Here is a 19,387-nt window from a genome sequence, read left to right as displayed (position 1 = left end):
AACACAGACACCACAGGTGAAAATGCCCGACCCCCTTCTCAAGGGAAACAGTGGGTCCACGGAAAGAAGATGAAGCAGTAATTCATTAGGCACAGTTCATGAAATGTCAGACTGTGAACATTCTGCTGTGCTGGGGGTGGTTGTTCTTCAGTCGCCCAGTCATGTCCGACTCTTTGTGACCCCATGGACTGCAGCACGCCAGGCTTCCTTCCTTCATTTTCTCCCAGAGTTTGCTCAACTCATGTCCATTGAGTCGGTGATGCCATCCAATCATCTCATCCTCTGTCACCCGCTTCTCCTCCTACCCTCAATCTTTCCCAGCATCAGGGTCTTTTCCAATGAGTCAGCTCTTCACATCAGGTGGCCAAAGTCTTGGAGCTTCAGCAGTCCTTCCAATGAATATTCAAGGTTGATTTCCCTTAAGATTGACTGGTGGAATTATGGAAAACTGAATGTGTTGAACAGGGTTTCCTTAAGTACGTAAAAGTGATTTAATTATGTGGCTTCTGAAAAAGGATAGCAGGATGTGTCCTCCTGTTTTCCTCTACTGTCCAGCCAGCCCATAACCCCCTCACCTGGCTGGACAGGATGGAGGCCCTGTGATCTGGTCAGTCTGAGGCCATGGCTGGCCCTCCTCTGGCCAATGCTCAGCCCCTAGCACCCCCTGAACTGTTACTTTTCCAAGAGAACGTAAAGGGTGAGGCAAGAATGAGTAATGTCAGCAGTATGCATGGTTTCGGGTCATGGGATTTTATTTTTGGTTCTGTGAAAAGAGGAGTTCAAAGGACTCATCCGAGTTTGGTATTTAGGGATTTCATGCAGGAGTTTCATATTAAAGGCCCCAAATTTCTACCTGGAGCATGGGGCGTGTATCCCATCTTTTTCACAACTCTTTTCCATTGTTGTGTTTTCCTTACTCGTGATTTTTAGTCCCTAGGACCCTAGTAAGTCAAAATGATGAAGAAAGAGGTCTTTTCAGAATTGGATTGACTGTCATGCTTTGCCTTCTCTGTTCCTTCCCCCTTAGTAAATGCTACACCAAAAAAAAAAAAAAAATCCCAAATTGGGAATGATCAGTGCATTTTATCCCTTATATTGATTCTGGTCCTGTTGTTTCTATGAACAGCCGGCTATCTTTTGCTGTTCTGTTGTTTGTGTGGATTGTGTCTGCCCTGTAGGCAAGTGTCATTTGTGTCTGAAGCAGAATTCATCATGTTGAGCCTTCTAGAATTTATAGTTAGCATTATGAAAAATTTTATGACAAATCTTATGAGTAATTATTATTATTTCTAGGTAGACATTGTCAGGAATGTCATTTCCCTTATATATTGATAAAATAGACACTATAACATAATTACAACATAATTATTATGTAATAAACACTTAATAGTAAGATACTGAATGTCCATTCCTTATTTAAATATCTGTGACTGCCACATGTCAATGATTTGTTTTATTTTATTTTTTATATAAATTTATTTTAATTGGAGGCTAATTACTTTACAATATTGTATTGGTTTTGCCATACATCAACATGAATCTGCCACCTGTGTACACGTGTTCCCCATCCTGAACCCCCTCCCACCTCCCTCCCCGTACCATCCCTCTGGGTCATCCCAGTGCACCAGCCCCGAGCATCCTGTATCATGCATTGAACCTGGACTGGCGATCCGTTTTACATATGATATTATACATGTTTCAATGCCATTCTCCCAAATCATCCCACCCTTGCCCTCTCCCACAGAGTCCAAAAGATTGTTCTATACATCTGTGTCTCTTTTGCTGTCTCTCATACAGGGTTATTGTTACCATCTTTCTAAATTCCATATATATGCGTTAGTATACTGTATTGGTGTTTTTCTTTCTGGCTTACTTCACTCTGTATAATAGGCTTCAGTTTCATCCACCTCATTAGAACTGATTCAAATGTATTCTTTTTCATGGCTGAGTAATACTCCATTGTGTATATGTACCACAGCTTTCTTATCCATTCGTCTGCTGATGGACATCTAGGTTGCTTCCATGTCCTGGCTATTATAAACAGTGCTGCGATGAACATTGGGGTACACGTGTCTCTTTCCCTTCTGGTTTCCTCGGTGTGTATGCCCAGCAGTGGGATTGCTGGGTCGTAATAATTTGTTTTAGAAGGTACTGTGACGCGTACAGAAATAGAATGACTTTTTTAAACTTTAACTTGAGAAAAACCTCAGAAAACAGTATCTTGAATACGGGTACTCAAAGGATTTTATTTTTTTAATTCTGGAGAAGGACCAAGAATTAATGTTTTACGTGGTATTTTATTTGATAAGTGCACTCTGGACATTTAAACCTTACAGGTATCTGACCAGACGTGTGATTCTTTGGGGGAGGGAGGGAGGAAGAGGCTGTCACTGTCAAGTGTTTCAAACCTCACCCTGTCTGACTTCACGGTGCTGCCGATCCTCACTGTCTGGACACTTTGCGGTGCATGAAGGGTGTTGCTGACACACCTGGTGGTGCAGAGCCCGCAGGACACCGTCAGCTCCTTCCCTCTGGCTAACACTCTCCTCTCTCTCTCTCCGACTGTCTCCCCGCTGCCGCCTTGTGCTTCCTGCGTAGCCATGCCAAGGTCAATGGGCGTGTGTATCTGATAATAAATAGGTGGGTACTTCAACGTTTTCTCTCTTGGCTCCTTTTTCAAATGGTCTCTGGGGGTGTTAAGCACTTTATTAGCTTGTAAATGAAACTGACATCATCAGACAGTGGACATGGCCTCCAGGTATGCTATGGATGTCTTTTGCAAACCCAGCCATTCGGTGTTTGGACTGAATGGTGCTACTGAGTGGACTGAGAGGTGGCCGAGGGTCTTCAGCTGGCACTCGGCATTGGTCACCCTTTGGTAGAATTAGTCCTGGGCTTGCCTGTGAGCCCACGTCCCTCCTGAACATGTAATCAAGAGCTCAGCTCAAGAACCAGCTGCTCCACAAACCACCCATCTCTGCCGAGTCCCTGCTGAGTGTACCGGCCCTTCCTCTGAGTTCCCGGAGCACTTTCTCTTTGCTGCCGCCTCCCAACATTGGCCTTCAGCCCCATCTGCCTGCCTGTCTTATCTTCTCCCCTGCCCGCCACCTCCGGCCCTCAGGCCCTGGGTCCCTTGTACAATCCACCGCAGGGCCAACATCTCACCTACCGTGGGGGTTTAACTGCTAGTGGATATGCCTGAATGAAGTGATAATAGGCACAACAATCTATGGTTAAGAGAAAATTAAAACACCAATTTCTTCAAGTATACATCTACTTAAAAGAGCATCATATAGAAGGATGGTATTTTACATGACAGATTTCACAATGTATTTGCCTTCTGCAAAAAAAAAAAAAAAAAAAAGCCAAGTTGGGCAGCGTGCTTAGATGCACATCATCCAGGCAGGGAGATAACACCTACTCATAACCACAGGTAACAAAGGGTGAGCTCTGACACCTGCTGTGTGTGGAGTTATCCTCAAGTGCCCAAAAGAGAAGAGTGTTCAGGTCTAATTCACCAAAGCTCTTCTTACTTTATTGAGAGAATTAAACTATCCACTCCCATAACTTCACGTCTTAAGTAATCAAGTCAGTAATTTAGGTAGTAGAAGCATGTATTTTGCAGTAAATCCACTTAACAAAATAACTCTTGGAAAGATTTGTAGGTTTTCTACTCCACTGTCTTTCCTCTTAAGAGGAATGCTGAGGCTGACAACCAAGTAGCAGACCCGAGGAGGCAGCCTGTCTAGAAAGAGGAGTAAAAACTTAGTGCATCTCTGTGGAGATCTCTATGGAAGAGGAACGAGGCCGGGTGGGCTCCCTTTGGGGCTGGTTTTGGGGGCAACCTGAGAGAGAAATGTCAACCTCAAGTTTTTAGCTGCCAGCTAGAGAAGTAAGCTACAGACTTGAAGCATAAATCTTGAGCAGCCATATCAGTCTTATCCCTCTTAACATAAAGAACCACACTATATCTGTCTCTCTCCCTCTGTGTTTCTGATAAAGTCTTGATCATGTGCTTTAAGAGGAGGTGGCTGGGGCGCCCAAGAGGCAGGAGTGGTTTGATGGGCTCTGACAACTGATACACTCAGCCCTCCATATCCGTGGTTTCTGCATCCATGGATTCAACCAAAAGCATTTTTTAAAAAAAATCCAGAAAGTTCCCCAAAGCAAACTTGAATTTGCTGTGTGCAAGTTACTATTTCCATGGCATTCAAATAGTATTAGGTATTACAAGCCATCTCGAGATCATTTAAAATGTACAGGAGGATGTGCGTAGGTTACAAGCAAATACTATAGCATTTTATACAAGGGACTTGAGCACCCATAGGTATTGGTGTCCGTAGGGGTCCTAGAACCAATGTGCCAAGGATGCTGATGGTACAGAGTTGGCTCCCTGCATTCCTCTTGAGGAGAAACATATGCCCATCAACCCTGAACTGACTCAGGAGTTCTCAGACCTAGATGCAGTCATCTAAAATAATTAAAAACTTGAAGCATTCCACCATTAGCTCAGTCTTCTTTCCAGTGAACTCTCACTTTTGTCTGAATGCCCACATTTTAAGAAAAGTCAGAGCTGTGCCCTAGGGAGCACTCGACCTAACAAACCCTCTCTCCCTACACAGTATGTGCTTCTAAAAGGCTGCACATGAAGTATGTCCAGTTTTGAAGGGACTTCTCTTGATTAGAATGATAGGGTGAACCTTTTATTGAGTAAATAAGCTTTCTTTATCCCCAAATTTATTTTTGTATGCTCAGTGCTGTTTAATAAGGAGAATACTGTGTTTCTAGATGGGAGTTCCAATGAAAGAGAGGACATACCTATATTCCAACTTCTGGGTCAGTCACAATTTAGACTTGACCTTATAAGATGTGAGGTAGGGCTGTGTTAAGGACAGTGGCTGACTGATAAAATTCTGATGGTGTGAAAAATACAGGAAGTTCCAACTGAATTTGTAAACAGACTGATTTAGAATATTTTAACAGGAGCAATGGTTAGTTCTCCTACATATACACAAACCAGGGCCATTACACCTGTTCCTGTGTACATGTGTAACTGAATCACATTGTTATAATTAACACATAGTCGATCAACTATACTTCAATAAAATTTTTTAAAAATAAAAGACAGAGTAAGGAGCTTTGCCACTTCCCCTTGTTAGCAAGATGTCTAGTTTAGGCTTAAATCTAAATCTTTTTGATTCCAAAGAGCACGCTTTTAACATTGTTCTGGATTGTCTCAGAAAAATGCTATGAGAAAAACGAAAGCACAATGAAAGGATTCATACAGTGTCTTTTAAAGTAGACACTCTAACCGTTCATTGAGAATACTTTCATCCAGAGGCATTTTATAATCACAGATTTTCTCAGGTGAATTATCTAGCTTAAGAAAATAAGCAAGTACATACAAGTAGAAAATAATGTTGTGGAAATCTGGCTATAATGTGGATTATCAAAGCCAAACTGAAAGGTGATTTTTGGGGGATCATATGATTTAATTAATTAATTTATATTTTGAAGTATAGTTGTGTTACAATGTTGTGTTACTTTCTGCTGTGCAACAATGTGAGTCAGCTGTATGTATGCATATATCCAATAAGAGAAGAAAAGAAAAAGAAAATAAGCAAGTACATGTCAGCACACTTTCTTCCACCGACCTCAGAACATTCTTTGTTCACTAAATTTTCTAACATTCTGTGATCTACCTGCTTGAGATCGCTAAAAGGAATTGCTTTTGAAGGATAACCTCTCTGAAAGTCCAAGGGCAATGCAGAATCTTGACCACAGTTCTCCAATATCACAGGCGTTTAAATGCAAAACCAACAAGTTGCATGTGAGCTTAGATTTTTATCTAGCCGGACTTCTTCATTTTGTTTAAAAAAAAGTAAAATTCAAGAGACATAAAATTGTCTCAGAGTCAATTACAGATATTACAGATAAAACTCAGAGTATTACAGATACGATAACATTATCAAGTGTCTGTCCTGTGACAGTCAGGCTGAAATGAATAAATTTTTGCAAATGAGAAGGACTACCTGCATGATCTGTAATAGGCCTTTTCCTAATGTCTACTTTATTGCCCACGAACGTTCCTTCAAACATTCATTTGAATATGAATAAAAAGATATACTCTTAAAAAACTGAGGAGCAAGATCATACTCATTACTATTCGCCGTGAACTAAGCTGGACCCCCAAGAGTTGCTGAGCTCCCTAAGGCTGCAGCCCCTTCAGCCAGGCTCCCGCACTCTTCTCAAGAGATCTGGTCCCGCAGCTCACCTGGTGCCCGAGGATGGGGTGTGATACAGGCTTCTTACCCCCAGAAGCATTTGCATCCACTGCATACGCTTCAGATGGCCACAGGATGAGACTGGTCCATGCAAAAGTTGACCGACATTACACCTTATTTAAGAATTAAAAAAAAAAAATCCCTCCTTAAACTGTGAATGACTTGATTCCTAGGGGATGGTTTGCTGTGTTTCTAAGAAAGCATGACCTGACTTGCCTCAGCAGTCTCTGCGTCCTGCCCTTCACCACTGCAGCACCGTCCATTCTCAGATCAGCTGCCCGGCTCAGGGCTCCCAGTCAAAGCACGCTGTGGCCGCCATCCTGGAATGCACATGGCGTTAGGGCCCTGCACCCGGCATATAGGAATGCAATAGTAGATGACTGTAGCATGATGTGTGATCTCTGAGTCTCCTTATAACTCTTCTGTTCTCATCTCCTTTTTTTTTTCCTTTCTATTTCCATTACTTTGAGCAGCATCAAGAAAAAATTACCAATCCACCACAATGAGTAAGTCCCCCTGTGAAGCCATGAAATGCTTGCTCTACATGATGCCATTTCATGCTTCTCCATCCTAAACTCTGACCATTTTCTCCTGCGGGAAAAAATGTCAAGTTTAGGTGTTGATAGCTCTCATGACTGACTCATCACTAGAACCTGAATTGGAAGAGCTCACCAAACCTGAATCTACAGTTCATTTTTAGAAAGAGCTTTAAAAAATAAAAAGCAACCGGATGCTAACAAGCCCACATGCCAGGCTGTGTAGTGACTTCCATTTTGTTCATCTTCCTCCACGTGCCCCTCACTCTCAGTTCCCAGTGCCCTTCCCTCCCTGACTTGTCTGCTGTCTGCCGACAGGCTGGCCCACCCCGAGGGAAGCCTTCCGGACCTTGCCATGATGAAGCTGACCGCTAGCCTGGAGGTGGCGGAGGTCAAGCAGCTGGCTGGGCCTGGGGAGGAGATGCCGGGGGGATGCCCTGCAAAAGCCAAGAAGGGCGAGCCTGGCAGGGACAGCGAGGATGAGGATGAGGATGAGGACGAAGAGGAGGAGGAGACGTCAGGTAAGCCGCCCGCCCAGGAGCCGCTCGGATGCTGGCCCACAGGTGGAGGAAACCAACCACTGACTTGCTCCAAGTGAATCAAATATATACTCATTATATAAGTATATAATAAAATATATACTCTATATGCTCCAGTATATACTTGACCCTGGCAGTGAGCTGGAAACGGGGGGAACGAGCCGTACACACCAGGCTTCCACTCATAGCTGCACACACGCCCTGCCTTGCGGATCAGAGGGACAAGGGACCCATCAGTACAGGCCAGGTCTCCACTCACAGCTGTGCACACACCCTGCCTTGCAGATCAGAGGGACAAGGGACCCATCAATACAGGCCAGACCTCCACTCACAGTTGCACTCCCTGCCTTGCAGATCTGAGGAACAAGTGGCACTTGGTGATCGACCGCCTCACCGTGCTGCTCCTGCGGTTCCTGGAGGGCTTCCACCAGCTGCAGACGTTCCTGTGGTGGATCCTGGAGCTGCACATCGTCAAGATCGTGTCCTCCTACATCATCTGGGTGTCCGTGAAGGAGGCAAGTGATGCCATTCCGTCTTTAGGCCAGACCCAGCCAGACGTCTGCTCCAGCTGGAGCCTTGGGCCGCTTGGACTTAAAGCCCCCACGCTGAGCACGGGTAGGGCAGAGACGGACACTGACTCATGGATGTGGCTGTGCGCCACATGCCCACCCAGTGTGGGTATGTCTGAACTCCGCACAGCTTGAGGGCACCACTCAGGCGTGTTCTCTCCCAGGAGAGGTTCCTGAAGCTCCAAGTTGGGCCGAGGACCCCCTGGGTATTCTCCCAGAAGCCTGTTCACCTCAGTAGTTTCCCACTGTGATATACTTAACATCACCTGGTTGTACACCTGTCTGCGTACTAGCTATATATCTTAACACCCACAGCCATTTCTTGTACATATGAGGATCCCAGCCCGCCTTTGCTTAGCTCAGAGGAACTGAATCAGTCAAGTTGCCTAAAAACATCTAGGTTTTTAGATGTTGTGCCATGTGACATATTTTTGTCTCCAATTCCAATTTTGTGTTCTCAGGTGTCTCTGTTCAACTACGTGTTTCTTATTTCCTGGGCTTTTGCTCTGCCGTACGCCAGGCTCCGCCGTCTGGCCTCCAGTGTCTGCACCGTCTGGACATGTGTGATCATCGTCTGTAAGATGCTGTACCAGCTGCAGACCATCAAGCCTGAGAACTTCTCTGTGAACTGTTCGTTGGTGAGCCTCGGAGACGGAGGGTCCCCTTGCCTGGCCTTCAGGGAAGGGAGGCACACCTCGGGGGACCCACGTCCCCCAGCCCTCGCCGACAGGCCTTCGCTGGCTCAGTGAGTCGGAGGTGTCCTGGCCCCGTCTCTCCTGATGCTGATTCCCCCTGAAGTGGGTCCTCCCCCCATCCCTGTGTCCCTTTGCTCAAACCCGAGGGAGACTAGTCTGAACTCTCCTGACTGCGGGGCCATCTCTTACTCCTTTCTCTTTTCTTTTCAGCCAAATGAAAACCAGACGAACATCCCCCTGCACCAGCTGAACAAGTCTCTGCTCTACAGCGCACCCATTGACCCCACAGAATGGGTGGGCCTCAGGAAGTCATCTCCTCTACTTGTCTACCTGAGGGTAAGGCTTCCTCATCCTTAGTGTAGCCTCTGCTGAGTTCATGTCTGCAGCCCTTTCCCTGGAGACCGCTCACCTCACCTTGGAGAGCAGCCTCGTCCTCTTACATGGGGTTTGCAGTCACCTCCAAAACACATGACTGAGTATTAAAATCAGTATTGAATTGTGCTGAAAAGAAATCAGCTGAGTAATTTGAGATTCGTTGAATAGAGTATGACAAATATATTCACTGGAATGTTACGAAACTGCTCAAAGGCAGATTTATAATATTATCAGACACTGAAAGATATCCAAAATATATTGTAATGTTGAAAAAAAAAGCAAACTTCAAAACAGGATACATAGAATGATATCTTGTAGGCAACAAAGAAAAAATATTGAGTAAATTACACCAAATGGTCAGAGTAATTATTTCTGAGAAGTAAGTATAGCATGACAAGAAATGTTTGCTGTCTAAATTCTACAGATTTTAATCAACGGCATCTATTATGCTTAGAAGTAGCCACATACAAAGGGCGTGTCTTTGAAAAATGAATTCTGATTGCAAATAGTTGTAACAAACATAAGGAAAGCAATATAGTTCAGATTATTCACATGTTACTGTGATGGATAGTTTGAACATTTTATTTTGATGGATTATGCTGATGATGTAATTAAAGCCTTTGTACTCAACTGGAATTTGAAAGTGTACTAAGCATCTCCTCTTACTTGGTGTAGCTTCCTGATGTTTTCTCATATGACCAATATTATTTGTAACATACAAATTATGTCTACCATTAAGAGCTGTTACAAGATAAAACCAACTCATATTTGAAAGGGGTGATTAGAATAGTGTCTGGCACATAAATGTTACCTATTTTTTATGATTATTTTGTAGTATGATTAGTATATTTTTTACTCTACTGCTCTCTCTAGCCAGCTTTCAAAGATATTGTGTTCAAAAACTTGCTAAGTTGAGCCCCAGTCTGCAGCTCAGTCTGTTTCCTGGGGTCCCTGCAGGATGGTGTATAAGGGTTTCTCACATTTAGTTGCAAAGAAGGCTGGGCAACCCTTCCGAGTAACTGGACCCAGCTGTCTGGTTCGGTGGTACTTTTTCTGGATCTGGTGTAACCATCGCCAGTCATTGGTATAGAGGTTCTAAATCCTGTTATCATGAAAATTAGCCTGATTTTCAAACTGGAGATGACTCCACCCTTGTTACCACAAAACAGGGAAAATGAGCATTAAAGTCAAGACCGTTTCATGGTTGTGGGATCTGATCACACACACCCACAGTGAAGTGAGATAGCTTTTTAAGGAGACTGTAAATGACCACATGGCATCATGTGTATTTTCCTTGTTTTCTAGAACAACCTGCTGATGCTGGCCATCCTGGCCTTCGAGGTTACCGTCTACCGCCATCAGGAGTACTACCGAGGTCGGAACAACCTCTCAACCCCTGTGTCTAAAACCATCTTCCACAACATCACAAGACTCCAGCTGGATGATGGACTTGTTAACTGTGCCAAGTATTTCATCAATTACTTCTTCTACAAGTTTGGTCTGGAGGTGAGTTTCCTTGCTGATCTGTTCTCTTTTCTCTGAAAATTCCAGCAGCTGCTTTCAGCCAGGTGGCCACTAGGGCTTTGTGGCACATCTCCATGCCCTGATTTCCATCTCCTTGGGATCCGAGGGGGTGGCGGGGAGCTTCCATGGCAGGGTTCCCTGGCCTGGTGGAGAATTTCCAGGACTCGGTTCCTGTCCCCTGCTCTGCAGCCGTGGACATGGCTTCTCGGGACGCCCAGTCTTACAGATGCCTGGGTGTCTGTTTAGTGCCTTCTGAATGTATGACCTCAGCCAGAGCACACTGTTTTGACCTGAATAGTGTGGGAGGCCTGCCCTCAGTACTTGGAACAGTGATTCTTATTGACGGCCACGTAGTCAGTCTTCTGTCTTCATGATGAAAACACACTGCAGAGGCAGAGCAGGTGAAGAGCTCATCCAGGGTCTGGGCCCAGGAACGCGGGTCTCCACGTTCAGCTGCCCGCTGATGTCACTCCCCTTCCCTGTAAAGCCGACTTTCTGCCTCTTTCATCCTCACGCAGACCTGTTTCCTCATGTCAGTTAACGTGATCGGCCAGCGCATGGATTTCTACGCCATGATTCACGCCTGCTGGCTGATTGCCGTCCTGTACCGGCGCAGGAGGAAGGCCATCGCCGAGATCTGGCCCAAGTACTGCTGCTTCCTGGCTTGCATCATCACCTTCCAGTACTTCATCTGCATCGGCATCCCCCCTGCCCCCTGCCGAGGTGAGTCCCCCCACCACTGGCAACGGGAGGCAGGAGCTCAACAGCATGAGGGGCTCCCTGACCGGCTCCTCCCACCTCACACCCTGCAGACTACCCCTGGAGGTTCAAGGGCGCCAGCTTCAATGACAACGTCGTCAAGTGGCTGTACTTCCCTGACTTCATCGTTCGGCCCAACCCTGTGTTCCTCGTGTGTAAGTGGGGTGCTGGGGTCCTTCCTGCTCATCTTTCCCCTGGTGGTGCACCCCTGCACCCCCTCCCCGACCGCACCCCTGCACATACAGTCCAGACAGGCTGGCTTCCACGCGTCACCATCACCAGCCACTAGCGGCTCCTGCCAGCCCTGTTTTGTCTGCAGAGTTAATACCATGTTAGCATTCCAAACACTTTTTTTACTTTAGTAATTTTATCCTCTGCCACACACCCCACTATCCAGCCCCACACACCTGTATACACCCACCTTCTAGGAGAGAGGCTGCGGGGGGCGGGCCTGGTCCTGGGGAAAGCGGTTGCTTCTTGCTGCCACCGCAGACATAGACCTACAAACTGGAAAGGGTAGCTGGAAGGACGAGGCCAGACCACAGATGCTTCTGTTCCGCCAGATGATTTCATGCTACTCCTGTGTGCCTCGCTGCAACGGCAGATCTTTGAGGATGAGAATAAGGCCGCCGTACGGATCGTGGCAGGTGACAACGTGGAGATCTGCATGAACCTGGACGCGGCCTCATTCAGCCAGCACAATCCCGTGCCTGACTTCATCCACTGCAGGTAACGCGGCTGCCCACGGGCAGCCCCTGGGAAGGTGAGACCCCCAAGCCCATGCCTCCAGCTCCCCTGCATTTCCTGGGCGCTGACCCACTGATTACACCATGAAGCCAAGAATCCTGGGGCCAGACAGCTAGAGGCCATGGTCTGGAGGCCAAACCTCCTTGTTATCCTCTGTCCTCCATGGACATGCCCAGGGCAGTTCTGGGGAACAGATGCCCCTGAACCCCAGGACAGCCAGGGCCTCAAGCGCTCCCAGGGGCCCTGGAGGTCCTCCCTGGGGTATGTTGGCTGGTGTTGCCATGTTGTTCCCACAGGCTTGGTTTTATGATTTCTGAACCCAAAGCAGGTCAGGCTGAAGAGTGAGGGCCAGGGCTCCTGTAGGAGAATTCACAGCTGCAGGCAGGGAAGAGAAATGGATGGAAAGCACATGATGCACAAACACGTGTGCACAAGCACACACACACTCACTCAAACATGCCAGCAGCCTAGTTCCACCGACTTCAAGTCACACACATTGGGAGGACTGGGCATTCAGATCCCACACCAGGACTGAATCACTGACGTTACCTGTGTGACCGTGGAATGCTGAGAAACACCCACATCTTATGCACTCTCCAGTGTGTATGACATCAAGGATGAGTGAAACATAGTTTAGAGAAAAATCATGGAACTATTCAGAAGTGTTGAGTATTTTAGTCTAAGAAGAGTATAGTCCAAAAGTCCACTTCTGTGACAGTGTTCTTCTCAGTTCAGTTCAGTTGCTCAGTCATGTCTGACTCTTTGCAACCCCATGGACTGCAGCACGCCAGGGTTCCCTGTGCATCACCAACTCCATCACCCTGTCCATCACCAGCATTCTTCTAGGGACCACTTATTCCCTAACCACACTGAAAACAGTGTAGCATGTATTTATCAGAGATGACTTAAGAGCTCCCACAAAATAACAGCTTGGTTATCAAGTATCTGATGCCCTGGGATTTCTTTGGAAGGAATGCTGCTAAAGCTGAAACTCCAGTACTTTGGCCACCTCATGCGAAGAGTTGACTCATTGGAAAAGACTCTGATGCTGGGAGGGATTGGGGGCAGGAGGAGAAGGGGACGACAGAGGATGAGATGGCTGGATGACATCACTAACTCAATGGACATGAGTCTGAGTGAACTCCAGGAGTTGGTGATGGACAGGGAGGCCTGGTGTGCTGCGATTCATGGGGTCGCAAAGAGTCGGACATGACTGAGCAACTGAACTGAACTGATGCACAATTGGTGGTTCTGTGCTTCTCCCCAAACTTGGGAAGAAAAACAACCAAAGCAAAGCCTCCATAGCCTAGAGACTCTGAGCAAATGAATCCAGATGGGTCGCAGCTTGTAGGTACAACATCTGTCAGCCGATACCCAGCTGGGGAAGCTCCCAGAGCTCCACCACTGGGGGATGATGGGGCCCGAGCATCTGCCTGTCTGCAGAGTGAGGAGTGGTCCCACAGAAGGGACCTTGGCTCGGCCCAGGAAGGTGCAGAGAGAATGCTGACAGAGCCTGTGAGCTCCATGTCGACGTGTAAAAAAGTGAAAGTGGTAGTCACTCAGTTGTGTCTGACTCTTCGGGTACTAGGCAGAGAACATTGCTGCTTGTGGGAAGTTTGACCCCAGTTTGATGATAATAAAAGTGCATATGGCGTTTTCACAAAGCACTGCTCTGTCCATCACTAACTGGATGAGGATTGCCTGTGGACCAGCCGGCGATCAGAACGCCCTCTCTGGCCTGTGCCTCCAGGCTGAGTCAGGAGGAGGATGTGTGAACACATTCCCTTCCTCTACTAGAACCTCCCTACTTGGTCTGCGCTGCAGTCTGTGTTGTCTCTTGGTTTTGTTGTCCAGGTCGTATCTGGACATGTCCAAGGTGGTCATCTTCAGCTACCTCTTCTGGTTCGTGCTCACTATCATCTTCATCACCGGGACGACCCGCATCAGCATCTTTTGCATGGGCTACCTGGTGGCCTGCTTCTACTTCCTGCTCTTCGGGGGCGACTTGCTGCTGAAACCCATCAAGAGCATCCTGCGCTACTGGGACTGGCTGATCGCTTACAATGTCTTTGTGATCACGATGAAAAACATACTGTCGGTAAGTGGCTCGCACCGTGTAACACATTTGCGGTCCCAGCCTCAGAGCAAACAACCCATTCAGTGGTTACTGAAAGCCCTCAGCCCCTCATGCTGCTCTCTTAAAAGCCCCGAATAGGATGCTGGCAAACTCAGAATTGGAATGACCGTTTATTACTCCTTGTTTTGCTGTTTTAAGCAGAATCCTTTTTGCTCACATCCACCCTCTCAAGGACAAGAGGATATGTATTTGTGGGAAAAAAAAAAAAAAACTCTAAAATGTATTTTTTCAATTAAAATCTATCCCTTCTGAGGAATGATTGGATTTCACTCCAGAACAGGCTGCAAGTGGCCCTTTATGAGTTGAAACAGTCATGTGATGTCTTCACAAATTATATCCTGTTGGCTGAAACTGACTCTCTTACCGGGAAAACTCCATGCAAGTATAAATATTGATAGAATAGTCAAGATTTTCTGTGACACCAGGTGGGGTACAGATGGGAGGGATAGGCCCCAAAAGGTGCAGGTGTTTTATGGTGCCCTGATGCACGGGTGGACACGGGAGCTTCGTGGCTGCTCTAAGCACTAGCATCTTGACTTAAAAACAGCTAAGATAGTTCAGGATTGAGACGAACACCTCCTGTCCACAGAACAAGGCCGACTCTCTGTTAAATTTCCACCTTGCAAGCCACAGTGTGGCTCTTTCCTGGTGGATAAACTGCCCATGCATCATCCCAGAGTCATGTGAAATCTTGTAGGCCACAAAGATACCTTTCAAGCTATTTATTGTGTCAAGAAATTAAACAGTGACCTTCCAGGATCTGAAGGAGTTAATCCACCTCTAGCTCTGATTCAAACTCAATCCCAGGGCCTGCCCCTCATGGCTGTAACTGACAGAGTGTTAGAAGAACAGTGGTGGAATGGGGTGGGAGGTGAGAAGGAGTTTCAAGAAGGAGGGTACATACATATACCTATGGCTGATTCATGTTGATGTATTGCAGAAACCAACACAATATTGTAAAGCAATTATCCTCCAATTAAAAAATTAATTAAAATTAAAATAAAAGAACAGTGATGTAGGCACTATGGCTGCCTACTTCTCCCCTTCCTAGCACTTAAAGATGAACTTGCCAGGCAATTTTACTGGAAAGCATTTGACTTTGGGTGAGGGGAGGCACATGCATTGCTATGTTTAGAAGTCTGACAAAGCCAAGTCTATGTAACCATGAGTGTGTATTTGAAGAATTTATTTTTTCTCAAGTCCATGAGAATCGTAAGTTTCTAATTGGTAGTAAAAGTGATTTTTGTTCCTCAGTTGGACTCCAGCAGTGCGTATTTGCCTGTGGGGTGGTGTTGAGAGTTGTCGGGCAGGGGGTGAGGCAGGACAGGAGGTCACTCTTTCTCCTGAAGTCAGTCCAATGGGTGGAGACCAGCACCTGGGAGCTGATCCCTCCCGACAGCTATTCCTGGAGAGTGTGTGACTGTGGAATCCACTCATTCATTCATTTATTCTGTAAACCCGGGTTTCAGACCTGGTCTTCACTTTGCTGTTGTTTTGCTGTTTAGTTGCCCAGTCGTGTCCATCTCTTTGCGACCTCATGGACAGCAGCACATCAGGCTTCTCTGTCCTTCACCATCTCCCAGATCTTGCTCAAACTCATGTCCAATCCAGCCATCTCATCATCTGTTGTCCCCTTCTTCTCCTGCCTTCAATCTTCCCCAGCATCAGGGTCTTTTCCAATGAATCGGCTATTCACATCAGGTGGCCAAAGTATTGGAGCTTCAGCTTCAGCATCTGTACTTCCAATGAATATTCAGAGTTGATTTCCTTTAGGATTGACTGGTTTGATCTCCTTGCTGTCCAAGAACCACAGTTCAAAAGCATCAATACTTCAGTGCTCAGCCTTCTTTATGGTCCAGCTCTCACATCTGTACATGACTACTGGAAAAACCAAAACTTTGACTATATGGACCTTTGTCAGCAAAGTGATGTCTCTGTTTTTTAATATGCTGTCTAGGTTTGTCTCTGCCCAAATCTGAGTCCTGGATTAGTGCTCACCCATTGGCTATTGCAGAGTCAGGCTTGTTCCTATGATGCTCTAAGTCCTGTTGGAAAAGAGAGGCACTTCCCAGTGCAGAGAGCACCATGCTGAGGCTTCTTCTGCTTGCTCCTCAGGTTTAACTCCCAGAAGCGAAGCATCAAGCACTTTATTGAGTGGGACTGGATTTTAGGAGCCAAAAGAACACTGAGCCGCAGGGAATTCCTGCACATGTTGGGATTGCAAGACATCAACCTTGTTTTCTGGGTGCAGAGTTTCAGGATACTCGTTTCCCATTTGTTTTTCAGATAGGAGCATGTGGCTATATTGAAAAATTGGTTCAAAATAGTTGCTGGTTGATCCAAGCATTCAGCCTGGCCTGTACAGTCAAGGGCTACAAAATGCGTGAGTATGAAAAGCAGATTTGGGAACGGAGGGACAGAAGGGAGAGTTCTAATTTAAATATCTATGCCAAAGCCCCTGAAGGAAGGAGATGAAGGGACACCCAACTCAGTGTCTTCAAGGAGCTGTGGGCTGGCGCTGCCAGGCTATCTGTGGTTGGAACACCCCACCCTCAAGATAATCTTTGATCTTCAACAAATGTCCCTTCCCCATCCCCAAGCAGGTCTTTAGCAACTCCCTGAACTTCCTATGTTTATGATGGGAAGGGTCACAGATGCCCACACACACCTGTGGCTGCTGTAGTGGGCATCTTGGTCATCAGAGGAGCTCTACCTGCAGACCCCCCACCCTGAAGCTCAGAGAAACCCCACTGGGTGGAGAGCTGGGAGGAGTAACAGGGTGTCTGCAGTTAGACTCCCTCCCTGCTGGAGGCGGGACTCCGGTTCCCACCCTGTGCCTCTTGTGTCAGAACCCTGGACAGCACCACTGTCCTCTGTTCTCCATGGGGCCTGGAACCTGGTGCTCCCCCACCCTCACCCGGCCCCGCCCTGCCTTCTGGTAGGAGGATGAAGAAGGCACTAGAGCTTGTTCTGATTTGGGGTCGGACGTGCTGTTGGCACCTCTCTTTCCAGTAGACTGTGGCTGCTCTGCTGGCTGCCCTGGGAAGGGCCCATTCCCAGAACATGTCTTGTTTGTGCCGAGATATCCTCTGGCGTTGGGACATACAGATACAGTTTCTCCCTGACCTTTCCTGCTGAGCCCTAGAGTATCCAGAGCTCACTTGTGGTCAGCCTTATGAACTGGTGCTGTTACCAGACTTGAAGTTTGTGCCCTTGACTGCAAATAAATCCACTCACAGGGATTCAGTGCCTTGGAAGTTTGCTTGTATGTCTGTGTGATCGTATCACAGAGCTTATAAAATAACAATGAAAATGGGTATTCAATGTAATTTTTTTCTTTTTCTTTTCCCCTCCCCCAGCTGATGATGACTCCTCCTGTAAACTGCCCAGTGGGGAGGCGGGAATCATTTGGGACAGCATATGCTTTGCCTTCCTGCTGCTGCAGAGAAGAGTGTTCATGAGTTACTATTTCCTGCACGTGGTGGCAGATATAAAAGCCTCGCAGATCCTGGCATCCAGGTGGGTCAGGCTGTGGAATCAAGGGATTTCTCCTAAGAAACCTGCCGGGAAGTGACATTGTACCCGGCCTGCCGTCTGAGCTTGCTTGTAGAACCCACAAGAAATTAAGACACGTTCCTTCCAGGAGAAGTGATCCAAGGCTTTAAGATCTAGAACAGAAGAGTAAAGAGGAAGACTCTGGAGGGAGTTACACCTTACCAGGACTGTGATACCCTCAAAGTTCAAAGACAGACTGGACATTGAGCCCCTCAGTCCAGACCTCAGCCCTGGAGTAGTTCCTTAGGGCCTTCTGAGTCAGAACAGAAGCAGAGACCATGTTGGTCCAGAGTCTAGTGCATCTTCCCCAATCTCTGCCACCTCCATTTTAAGGAGAAACTCCTGAAGATAGAGAAAAACATATTCATCGGTTACCTTCCAGAGTGTAGCTGGAGGAGCCCCTTTCCCTAGGGGAGGCTAGAGGCTGTGTGAGTCTGTCCACGAGGATGGGGCTTCTAGATGGGACTTGGGACCCCCAGCTCCAGCCCAGAGACTCCAGGCAGCAGCGCCGCCCTCCCCCTGCAAATGTTTTCTCTCCCTTAGTAACCGTTGTCAGGGAAAGTGGCCAACACCGATAAAAATGCTCATTCATTCTGTTTCTGGCTTTCCTTTAGAGGGGCTGAGCTTTTCCAGGCCACCATTGTGAAGGCTGTGAAGGCCAGAATCGAGGAGGAGAAAAAGTCCATGGACCAGCTGAAGAGGCAGTAAGGATGCTTCCCTTTCATTTGGGGTTCACCCGATCCTGTCCCACCAGCTCCTGGCTCCCAGAGAGCCCCAAGCCCTGAGGAAGCCATTTGTGGTGACCTTCACACGTGCCCAGGCGTTTGCTCCGTGTTGACTGACGTGGAAATTGTCCGAAGGAGTATGCAGGGGAGTGGGAGCAAGGGGAAGAGCGGCCATGGGCAAGACCAGTGTCAGTCCTAGTTTAGATGCTTCTTCTCCAGCCCCCAGCAGGTTTCTGAACTCTGTGAATTCCAGTTTCCTGTTTTAGATTAGGACTCAGTTCTGCCTGATCTTGGTAAATATTAAACAAGCTAGTGAATGAGACAGGGTCGTTCCCAGCGACTCTAACTCGGAGAGAAGTCCATCGTGTCTGTGGGTGAAGCGAATGAACATGGGGTTCTTACTTCAGAAGGATCTTTAGAGATAATATAGTCCAGTCTGGGGAGAAGCTGCTGACGCACATAGTAGATGACTTAAAACCCACACTAGCCGGAGCTGGCACTAAAAATACACCCACATTTCCATGTCCAGCTCACGGCCTCCTGTCCCAGCACGCCATCCTGGAGAACTCAAGTAATGGACTAACTCCACCCAGGAGATCTGAGAAGTCTTTTTTGTTTTAAATTAGCTCACTGAAAATAATTATTTTCTTGGAGTGAAATCTCTAGCAGTAAGTGGAACTTCTGTGGAAGGCTAGTGCCTCACATGTTTGGGGCCAGGTTTAAGAGCTGATGGCCATAGAATTCAAAACCTAGCCACTTTCTCCAGGAAAATGGAGAGACTCTGTCAGCCCACCAGGAAAGTTCCCTGAGTTTCTAAGACTAGTTCATTCCATCCTGACCTCATCTCCCAGCTTCTTTCCCTGTGCAAAAAAAAATATTTGTCAGTATGAATCACACTACCCCATGGCATGGTTATTTTCATAATCAAAGATATGAGTTATA

General features: G+C 46.9%; 1 protein-coding gene across 3 annotated transcripts in view; it reads left to right on the top strand.

The window, feature by feature from the left end:
- Positions 1 to 19,387, top strand: part of PIEZO2 (piezo type mechanosensitive ion channel component 2) — a 252,316-nt gene that overhangs the window by 186,457 nt on the left and 46,472 nt on the right. For all 3 annotated transcript variants that reach the window (XM_061399951.1, XM_061399953.1, XM_061399952.1), the window contains exons 18-29: positions 7,139 to 7,341; positions 7,714 to 7,874; positions 8,390 to 8,566; positions 8,834 to 8,959; positions 10,304 to 10,504; positions 11,041 to 11,245; positions 11,335 to 11,436; positions 11,845 to 12,010; positions 13,883 to 14,126; positions 16,452 to 16,548; positions 17,525 to 17,684; positions 18,335 to 18,424. In XM_061399951.1, coding sequence (XP_061255935.1) covers positions 7,139 to 7,341; positions 7,714 to 7,874; positions 8,390 to 8,566; positions 8,834 to 8,959; positions 10,304 to 10,504; positions 11,041 to 11,245; positions 11,335 to 11,436; positions 11,845 to 12,010; positions 13,883 to 14,126; positions 16,452 to 16,548; positions 17,525 to 17,684; positions 18,335 to 18,424 — 1,932 coding nt within the window. The remainder of the gene's footprint in view (positions 1 to 7,138; positions 7,342 to 7,713; positions 7,875 to 8,389; positions 8,567 to 8,833; positions 8,960 to 10,303; positions 10,505 to 11,040; positions 11,246 to 11,334; positions 11,437 to 11,844; positions 12,011 to 13,882; positions 14,127 to 16,451; positions 16,549 to 17,524; positions 17,685 to 18,334; positions 18,425 to 19,387) is intronic.

The sequence above is a fragment of the Bos javanicus genome, chromosome 24 (genome assembly GCF_032452875.1).
Source record: "Bos javanicus breed banteng chromosome 24, ARS-OSU_banteng_1.0, whole genome shotgun sequence".
Lineage (NCBI taxonomy): Eukaryota > Metazoa > Chordata > Mammalia > Artiodactyla > Bovidae > Bos > Bos javanicus.
This window is presented reverse-complemented; position numbering and strand designations above follow the sequence as displayed.